The sequence below is a fragment of the Hibiscus syriacus genome, unplaced genomic scaffold, assembly GCF_006381635.1.
Source record: "Hibiscus syriacus cultivar Baekdansim isolate YM2019G1 unplaced genomic scaffold, ASM638163v2 tig00117056_pilon, whole genome shotgun sequence".
NCBI classification, from domain to species: domain Eukaryota; kingdom Viridiplantae; phylum Streptophyta; class Magnoliopsida; order Malvales; family Malvaceae; genus Hibiscus; species Hibiscus syriacus.
In genome coordinates, this window is record NW_024063539.1 from 4,031,262 (window position 1) to 4,042,309 (window position 11,048).

Consider the following 11,048-nt stretch of genomic DNA (forward strand, 5'->3'; position numbering starts at 1 on the left):
TATGCCCACATTGGTTTTTCAAGCTTGTCATCACAGATTTCTTGATCAAAAGGCATCCAAAACCAGTTGGATCACATCCAAACAACCTATAAAACGATGTAATAATAAAATCCGGTCGGAACAAAGACAAGCCAAGTGAATCCATGTCCTTGGGACCTAATGATCCGGCATCAAGCAAGACATGCCAATTGTTACGTTGGGCTAGCGACATCCACTGGTAAGAATACTTAGCCCCGGAAACTCTAGACTGAACCGGAAACATGAAAAGACCATTCGAATGGCCTTTCTTCTTCTTTTTCTTGTTCGAAATCTGCTTCCTCAGTTCCTTTGAACAAAGTTTCAAGGAAGGCCATTTAAACCAAGCATTGTAAACCTTAGCACCTTTCTCTTTAGCACATTGAGCCATCCAAATCACCGACTGGCTCTCGTGATCGAACATGGTCAAAAGCTTTTTATTCGATCCGAAAGGGTAAGCTTCGGCGAGCAATTTAAAAGCCGACCCTCTACTTACAGTGAAAACAAGGCCATACTCATTTGCAGGGATGTTTAAATGATCCAAAATCCTAGTCTTTATATCATGTTCTACAGTACCGGTCTCGGGCCCTCCATAAAGAGCATGATTGCTCAAATTTACAGTTATTTCAGACAAAGTAAATGATGATGAATCCCAACAATGTTGAGTTTGATTCAAAGAGAATAGCCCAAAACCGCAGTAATCAAGGCATACCTTAGCTGAAGGCTCAGATAAATGGCCATACTCTTCGACTCTCAGATGATCGACGGTCTCGGTTGCTTGAAACTTGGGGTACACGGCAAGGAACTTAGAAAAGGCATCATGGAGGTCTGGAATGGAGTCCTCGTCGCAAAAGGTTCGGTCTGCAACAATGGAGGCGGCATTCAAGAACTCATTTTGGGCCCGAAGTTTGGCAAGTGATGACCTTGATCGACCTCCATTGTTGCTTCCCTCTTGGTTCAAAGATGCGGAGTCGGTATCGTGTGATTTAGCGAGCGAGCCGTCTTCGGATGCTTCCTCAAGAGCTTCCTTGAATTTGGTTTCTTGCAATTGACGAAGCATGGAATGCTTTCTCTTCACTTGTTTCGAACCAGAACCATTTCTCCTCTTGGATTTCCTATCCGCCACTAGAGCTGCACAGTGGGATATCGGATTCCAAATTGAAAAATGCATGAATGGCTGCCTCTCTTCACTCAATCGTGGAACCAGAGTTTTTGCTTGTTCAATTCAAAGAAGCCTAGAAACAAAAGCAAAAAAGAGAAGTTTAAAACGAGAGCGGAAAGCTAAAGTTGTGTATGTTTTGTTTCAGAATCAAGCTTTAGCCCTTTTACTTTATTGCCTAAAACATTCAAAATAACAGCAAAACAAAGATTGTTAAACTAAGATTACTAAGAACTTTTATGGTATCAAAGAAGAAATTGATGCTCATTAAGAAAAATAAAATGAATACAAAGGCCGAGCCTTTGAATTCAATCAATTCCCGCGCTAATTAGAGGAGGTTAATACGAACATTCTTGCACTGAGACGCTGCCTTTCTCCTTCGTCCACCATTATTAAACCTCACCTTTTTCAGTGCACAGTTTTGCACCTCGCCCCATCAACTCAACTCTCTCATTGATGTGCTCATTTTCTCTTTCGCTTTTTGTATAGGACATGTGTCATCATTACATCATCTCTTTGGATATATAAATTTTGCCATATTTGAAAATATTGACCTTTAATTAATTAATTTTTCTATCTAAACATTTTATGCTAGAATAAAATATTAGGGTCAATATACTCTAAAAAATTATTAATTAAATATTAAGAAAATTTATATATCATGCCTAAATAATAGTCTTACCACATTTAACATGCGTTGTAGCTACATCAAGTAAATTAAAACCGTTGACTTATAATATTTTTTAAATGAAAGAAATCACACATATATTACAAAAAAAGATGAAATTAATTGTTTTGTTTTGTTTTTCAATTGACACATAAGGTGTTTGAGAGGTTATGTATTTATATTGATATAATCATTAGAAGAATAATAGTGTTAAAGTTTATTTGTTACGTTAACTTCTTTTATTAACTATACATGAATCAAATTTAGGCAAAAGTGATACGGCATTTCAATCACAAAATTTTCTAGAAAAGATGAGAGATATCAAAGGGAGTGGAGCAAAGTTAGAACATAAAAACGAAAACTTATGGCGACCAACAAACACCAAATGAGAAATTTTTGCAGTGCTTAACTGTAGAACTATGTTTCGATATAACAAATTAAAGCAAAATGTTTTTGGACTTGAAGTAAATTTATTCAAAGATTTCAAAAAAAATTTAAAGTCCATTAAATTCATATTTGAGCAAAAATACAAAGAAGTACCGATATTGCTTCATGTAGTATCGATACCACATGTATGAGTATCGATACCCTTTATGTAGTATCGATACCATAGGCAGAGTTAGTACCAATACCATCAAGGTAGTACCGATACCATCAAGGTAGTACCGATACTACCATGAAGGCTCAAACATCGAATGCAAAATGGGTACTGATACCATGCAAGGGTATCGATACCATAGTGCAAAGTAGTACTGATACCCCTTAGGCAGTATCAATACTACAAGGCTCCAACGGCTAGTTAAATTTGAATTTAACAAAGGTATACCGATACCCTATGAAGGAGTACAAATACTTCATATTCTGGACAACCTTATTTTGCAGGAAATTAATCCCCAACGGCTCCAAAACATCCCCAACGACTAGATACGACTTCAAACTTATTTCAAGCTATAAAAACAAGTTGAGGACACTTGAAGAAGAAATAGAACAAATATCCAAGCAATCAAACACAAGAGAAGAGCTTTTGATTCTTATTTTCCTTTCTCTTGTAAATATTTTGTTCTTGTGAGCTTAAATCTTGTAAACGCCTACCTTAGAGAGGTTTTCTTGTTTACATTTCCTTTCATTGTAAATGGGTTTTGGTTCTAGCTGAGCCTGTTAAAAGCCAGGGATAAGGTTCTAGTTTAGCCTGTAAAAAACTAGGGAGTTGTAAAGGTTATCTCTTTGTCCTGTAAAAAAAGAACAAATTAGTGAGTTTATTGGAAAATCCTTGGTGAGGAGCTAAGGTAATGGATGTAGACTTGGTTGAGAATGTGAACCACTATAAATCGCTGTGCAATTTTCTATCTTTCAATCTCCTTACTCCCTAAAACACAAAAACCGATCCGACCCTTCTTAGCGAACTCTTTTGATTATCGATTCGAGCTTCCACAAATACCAACAATTGGTATCAGAGTTTGACTCGTTAGAAGGCTTCACATCCTTGAGACGATCCTCGAAGAAGCTCTACCAATTTCTGACTCAACCGATAAAGAAATAGCTTCAACCTTCAGTGCCTATTATATTGAAGATTCACTTATTGTTGATTCACATTAGGTCAACAAGCCACCCTTATTCAATGGAGCAAATTATGCCTATTGAAAGAATAAGATGACGTTATTTATTCGAGCCTACGATCTAGGAGCTTGGAACTCAATCATGAAAGGTTACTCCACTCCACCCGGTGAGATAGATGATTGGGATGATTGGAGTAATGAAGAGAAGAAAAAGTTTCAGCATAATGACAAGGCTATGCACAATCTCTTTTATACTTTTGACCCAGATGAATATGGAAGAATCTCATCTTGCTCCAGTGCCAAAGAGATTTGGGATAAGCTCCAAGTCACTCATGAAGGAACCAACGAAGTGAGGGAAACAAAAATGAGTCTTCTCAACCATAGCTACGAGAACTTCAAGATGAAACCTGATGAAGACATCAAAGCTATGACAGATAGATTTTTCGTGATTGTCAATGGTCTCAGGGGATTTGGAGAAGTAATCCATAATGAGAAGCTTGTGAGGAAGATGATCTACTCTCTTCCAAAGTCGTGGTAATCGAAGAAGACGACCATTATCGAAGCTAGAGACCTAAAGTCTCTCACTCTCAACGAGCTAATTGGTTCCCTTGTCACTCATGAGATGATGTTGAAGGAAGAAGAAAAATGTGAAGAAAAGAAAAACAAGAAAAAGAATGAGGTAGACATTGCCTCAAAATCCACCAATGAAAGCTACCAAGATTCAAGTGATGAGGTGGATGAAGACGATGCTGAACAAGAAGATGAGATGGGCAAGCTCTTCAAAGAGTTAAAAAGATTCATGACTCCCAAGGAAGTGAAACATGAATCAACCAAGAAGAAGAGTCCCCCGGTGTGCTTCAATTTTCAAAGAACGGGGCATGTCAAGTATGATTGTTCCCTTCTAAGAAAGAAGGGATCATCTAAGAAGAAGGTGTTTGTTGCAACTTAGAGTGATGAAGATGAATCCAATGATGATGATGAAGTAGTCAACCTATGCCTCATGGCCAACGAAGAAGAATCTGAGGTATCTTCTAACTCAAATGAATTAAATTCATGTTATTTTGATGAGTTACAAGATGCTTATAATGTTTTGTATTTTGGGATATGAGACCATGAATTCCAAATATAAGAAATTAATTTCAAAACTTAAAAATTAAAATTATTTGATTTTGAAAGCAAAAGTTGATTTTGAAAATCAAAATGAAATTTTGTAAAATGATTTAGAGCTTTCAAAAGTCAAAATTAATGATTTAGAAAAAGAAAATTTTGATTTAAAAGTTAAGCTTGAAAGCTTAACAAAAGAAAAAGAATTAATTTCTAAAAACAACACATTATGTTTAAAAATGGAAAAATGCTCACATTGCCATTATAATGGTCATAAGGAACATACTTGTCATTTGAAGAAAGGAAAACATTTTAAAATTAGACAAGTATGGATTCCTAAGGGAACAAGGGGCATTGAACCTAACGTCCAAGGATCCAAAGCAATTTGGATACCAAAATCAAAATAAATGTCTCTTGTAGGTGTGTGGGAGCAATAGTGATGAAGATGATGAAATCAAGATGCTCTAGCCACACATGAAAAAGGAATGGGTAACCTCTAAGCTTAATGCTTTTGATTTTAGTTATTTGGTTGCTTATTTGGATTTAGACATGCATGAGTTTTGACTTTAAATATTATGCATTGTTTTAATGTCATGTATGTTGAAACGATGTTTATGATGAACATTTTAAAGTTTTAATGATTTTTCATAATTTTTAGTTCATCATAATAAATTTTGGTCAAAATTAGTTTTAAATTCAAATGACATCTCTCTAACAATTGATATCAACTTTTTAAATACTTTGATTTTATAAATTTTAAATTTTTGACCTAAAATTTGAATGTTTATGCATGTGGTTTAAAATAAAAATGATATCTATCTAACAATTGATATCAAAATTTTCAAATGCATAACATTTTTGGAAAGCTTTATGCATATGCACTTAATTTCAACAATTGATATTGCATAAAGTATTTTAGACTTGAATATATTGAATTTCATGTGCTACTAACATGTTTGTTATTCTTTGTTGAAATTCAATTTTGTTTAAGTGTCAAGCTCTTAAAACTAAATTTTGTTTGGAATGCATTTATTGAGGGTGGAGCTTTGATGTTTCAAATGATTTTTTAAATGTCAAACTTATTACTTACTCTCCAATGTTATTTTGAACTTTAAAGATTGAATTATTTTTTATAAAACAAAAAGGGGGAGAAGTATGACTTGAAAAATTCAATTTCTTAATGAAAATTATTAAGGGGGAATTTTGCCAAAAACAAATTTACAAATGTTTTGTTATATCAAAAAGAGAGAGATTGTAGAACTATGTTTCGATATAACAAATTAAGGCAAAATGTTTTTGGACTTGAATTGAATTTATTCAAAGTTTTCAAAAGATTTAAAAAATAATTCAAAGTCCATTAAATTTGAATTTGAGTAAAAATATAAAGAAGTACCGATACTGCTTCATGTAGTATCGATACCACATGAATGGGTATCGATACCCTTTATGTAGTATCGATACCATAGGAAGAGGTAGTACCGATCATCAAGGTAGTACATATGCTACTATGAAGGCTCAAACATCGAATGCAAAATGGGTATCGATACCATAATACAAAGTAGTACCGATACCCCTTAGGCAGTATCGATACTATAAGGCTCCAATGGCTAGTAACAACTAGTTAAATTTGAATTTAACAAAGGTAGTACCGATACCCTATGAAGGAGTATCGATACTTCCTATTCTGGACAACCTTATTTTGCAGGAAATTAATCCCCAACGGCTAGATATGACTTCAAACTTATTACAAGCTATAAAAACAAGTTGAGGACACTTGAAGAAGAAATAGAACAAATATCCAAACCATCAAACACAAGAGAAGAGCTTTTGATTCTTATTTTTCCTTTCTCTTGTAAATATTTTGTTCTTGTGAGCTTAAATCTTGTAAACACCTACCTTAGTGAGGTTTTCTTGTTTACATTTCCTTTCATTGTAAAGGGGTTTTGGTTCTAGTTGAGCCTGTTAAAATCTAGGGATAAGGTTCTAGTTTAGCCCGTGAAAAACTAGGGAGTTGTAAAGGTTATCTCTTTGTCCTGTAAAAAGAATGAACAAATTAGTGAATTTATTGGAAAATCCTTGGTGAGGAGCTAAGGTAGTGGATGTAGACTTGGTTGAGAAGTCGAACCACTATAAATCATTGTGCAATTTTCTATATTTCAATCTCCTTACTCCCTAAAACACAAAAACCGATCCGACCCCTCTTAGCGAACCCTTTCGGTTGTCGACTCGAGCTTCCACAATCCCAACACTAACAAACTCTCCTCTAGCCGCTAACAGTTTGTTTCACTTTCTTGTAATAATAATAATAATAACATCATAATCTTTCAATTTTCTAAAACAATTCTTCTTTATGAGCAACCTTGGTTCACTCCAAGGCACCAAACATGACCGCCTTGAAAACACTACCATTTCTTCGGGAGACGTCGAGCTACTTTCTAGCTCTTATCTTGATCGCTTCTTTCCTTCCTTAGTCTTCATAGTTGTTTTCATTTTCCACTCGTTCCCTTTCTGATTCAGAGATTGCATTCATCGCACGATGCCAACACTTGAATCTTCACGAAAGTGATGATTTGAACGATAGTTATGAATCACATGTGAAGCTTAATTTCATGTTTGAGAATTCCGGGATTTGTCGTGCTTACATTGCATTTCAAGCATGGAAAATTGCCATATATTCGGACCCTTTTAACACCACAAAGAATTGGATTGGTCCCAAGGTTTGTGATTACAAAGGGGTCTTCTGTGCACCATCCCTGAGTGATCCCAAGTCGACAGTCATTATCAGTGTCGATCTTAACCATACCGACATTGCTGGATATCTACCTGCTAAGCTAGACCTATTGACTGATTTGTCTCTGTTGCATATAAACTCTAATCGATTTTGTGGGATCATTCCCAAGAGTTTCTCCAAGCTTACTCTTCTACATGAATTAGATGTTAACAATCGTTTCGTTGGTCATTTTCCCAGAGTTGTTATATCAATACCCTTACTTAAGTACCTTGATTTAAGGTACAATAACTTCGAAGGAGAATTGCCTTCAGAGTTGTTCGAGAAGGACTTAGATTCATTGTTCTTGAACAATAATCGGTTTGTATCAAACATCCTAGAGATGTTTGGCTCTTCTCCTACCTCTGTCATCGTTGTTGTCAATAATAGGTTTTCTGGTTGTATTTCGAACATCATCGGCAAGATTAAGAACACATTGAACGAGATTGTCTTCCAAAACAACAATCTCACGGGCTGCTTGCCAATGGAGATTGGGAATCTTGGAAATGTAACGGTTTTGGACATCGCTTCGAATATTTTCAACGGTGTTTTGGCAAAGACATTTAAAGGGCTAGGCAAAATTGAAGAACTTGATGTTACAAATAACATGTTGACGTGTTTCGTGTTAGATGAAGTCTGCTGGTTGTCGAGCATAAAGATATTTCGGTTTTCTTACAACTATTTCAATGGCGAGGTTGAATCATGCCTACAATTGAAGGGGAAAGACATTGTCTTCAACGATGTTGGTAATTGTTTTCCCGATAGGCCTAAGCAGAAGTCAGTTAAAGAATGTCAACAGGTGGTAAGTCGACCAATCGAATGCGGTAAGTCAAAATGTGGTGGCGGTGGCGATCAACCACCACCGAAGCCACTACCCCCTAAACCGAAACAACCTCCTATGCCTAAACCAACGGATGATGATGACCCTTATGACCAATCACCTGTTAAAAGGCAGTGGCCTCCAGTTACACCAAAAAAATTGCCTCCACCAGTTGTTAAGCCTCCTATCCACTGCCCTCCCTCGCCAGTTATTTCTCCTCCACCTCCAGTTTGTTCACCCCACCTCCGGTTCACCCTCCACCACGACCAATGTACTCTCCACCTCCTCCAATTCAATCACCACTACCACCACCACTAGTCCACCCTCCGCCTCCTCCGGTGCATTCTCCGCCACCTGCCCTTCGAAAAGGAGTAATTTTACCACCTAATATCGGTTTCAAACCCAATATAGTAATGGGAACATATTGGGTTTCACTTGTTTTCCACAATTTTTAGTAGTTCTACAATGTTACAACATAAGCATAGTGCTGTTTAGTTTATAGCCACTAACCATTCCAAAAAGAGATTATTTATGGTTCCCTCCATTCAATATGCATTTCTGCAAATACTAAAAGAGAAAATAACTTCAGTGACCGAAAATGTCTTATAATATACGATTTTAACCAACTTTTTTTATATTTGCGAAAATAACCAACAAATTCGCAACGCGGACTCCAATTTCGCAACTCAGTTTCCAAATTCGCAACGCGAATCTGTAAATTGCAACGCGAACCTGTAAATTGCAACACAGAAGTCAAATTCGCAACACAGAAGTCAAATTCGCAAAGCGCGTTTATTTTCACAACGTGAATTTTATTTTTGAATTCGAAACACAATATTAGTTTCACAACACAAATATACACACTATAATCGCAAATCATAACCTAAAACACTAAATCACAACTCAGTCCCATCTCCATCTCTCACTCTCTACAACGAAATCCGTCCCCATCTCCGGCGAAATCTGTCTATCTCCATCTCTCAGAGCCACCCTCACAACCATTCACGGTCAAAAATAGAAAATCAACTATGGAGGGTTAGTTTTTTTAATTATTTTTATTTTGAAATTTTTGTATTATTATTAGATTTTTCATATTTAAATTGATGATAAATTTACTGGTAATTTCAGTAATAGATTAACCATTTCACTTAGATTTCTTAGTAAATTCATTCGGTTGCTGCAAATACTGCTAAACTATTTAATATTTAACCCTGTGAAGTTAGTATTTGTATTTGTTTTGTCTTTTGGTTGAAGTAATGCAATTCATTCAAGTTTCAATTTGCATAAGACTATTTGAAACTTAAATTCACAACACGAAAATAAAAATCGCAACGCGATTTTAGTTTCGCGTTGCGATTTTCATTTCGCGTTGCGATTTTAAGTTTCAGAAACTATTATTCTTCTGCAAATTGAAACTTGAATGAATTGCATTACTCCAACCAAAAAACAAAGACAAATATTAACTTCACAGTGTTGCGAATTTAAGTTTCAAGAATAAACTACTACTCTTTATGTTGTCCTTGAACCTGCACTAAACCTATATGTTGTCCTTTTAAATGTTTATATAAGTGCTTACTTCTGGAATTTTATCTGATGCATTTTGTGAACTGTGATAGAATAATGACTTGGGTGAATACTGTGCAAGTTTGAAACATATTTGGCTTTGTTTTCACTGTTTAATATCATGTCTGTTTATAGTGTATAATTTGTAGTTTTTGGTATATCTAACTTGGTATGTTTATTGTTTTTGTAGAAATTTTTTTCGGCTTCATTGACCTTAATGAATAAATTAAGCCTAGCCACTACAATTGCGTCGACGCTTACACCTGTACAAAGAAAATTGTTTGAGGATACTTGCTTCGGGCCATGGCTGAAAGTACAACATCTGGGTGGAGATACTATGTTGACCCATTTGTTTCTTTAAACCATGACTAACAATCTACCCGAGAGGATACAACGTGGTGATGAAGAGATATGTTTCATTTTCCTCCGGCGTATACTTGTTTTGGGCGGGAGGAGTTTTACTTAATCACTAGTCTACGCTTCGGACACGATGATGTAGGTCGGTACACTAGTCATATCTCCCGCCCATCATGGTTATCTCGGGTTTTTCCTGAGCTGGCAAAGGCGAAACCGAGTTTACACGTCGATGACTTGAAGAGATTATTTGTTAAAGATGGTTTTACTCAGATGGATGACCTCGATGTTGTCCGAGTATGCCATTTATTACTTTTGCATGCCGGCTTTTTAGGCAAAGAGGCCAGACAACCTATTTCTGAGTGGTAGAGGACCTAAATACATAGAACATATTTCCGTGGGGTTCATATCTATGGAAAGCTACCTGGAAAAAGTTGTCATCTGCCTTTGAGGACCAAAAATGTTTGCGTGGCCATGGTTCCAAATACACTTTTGCAGGCTTTATTTGAGCCTTTAAGGTAAGAATTTCTATATAATGTTTCCAAAATTATAATTAATTATGTAACAATTACTAATGTTTGTGTATTATATTGTTTGTAGATTTGGATATTTGAGGCTTTTCCCAGCATGCAGACATATGCAATCAAAAATTCAAATGATATTCCTAGGGTTATTTCCTGGAGGAGGATCCGACTGTTGGATTGAGAAGAGTTACTACCATATACGACGATGAATGAGGTAAGTTAACACAAATACTACCATATATAAACAAGTTATTACTAGTAGACGTTTAACTTTGTTTGATCTTTTATATTGTTAGGAGGCCAACTATCCATTACAGAGGCTGATACCCACATAGGCTGAGCTTTCCACTGATTGGTGGCAAGCTAGTAAGCATTTTTTTGATGGCACGAATGATGAGCAACCCCCACTTCGAGAGCCATCACCTCACCCAGAGCCATCACCTGATCAAGCCGATTATACACCTCAACAATGAGAGTCATCAACTATTCAATCACATCATCGAGCCTCTTCTCCACCAT

At 36.0% G+C, this 11,048-nt stretch overlaps 1 protein-coding gene and 1 pseudogene across 1 annotated transcript; one reads left to right on the forward strand and one right to left on the reverse strand.

Annotated features, from left to right (window-relative positions):
- LOC120198377 overlaps nt 1–1,186 on the reverse strand; it is a 39,190-nt pseudogene extending 38,004 nt beyond the window's left edge.
- Nucleotides 1,187–4,397: 3,211 nt separating this feature from the next.
- Nucleotides 4,398–8,406, forward strand: LOC120198231 (pollen-specific leucine-rich repeat extensin-like protein 3). Its single transcript, XM_039199590.1, has 2 exons — nt 4,398–4,421; nt 6,982–8,406. The coding sequence occupies exons 1-2, from the start codon at nt 4,398–4,400 to the stop codon at nt 8,404–8,406; spliced, it is 1,449 nt and encodes a 482-aa protein (XP_039055521.1).
- Nucleotides 8,407–11,048: the final 2,642 nt, after the last annotated feature.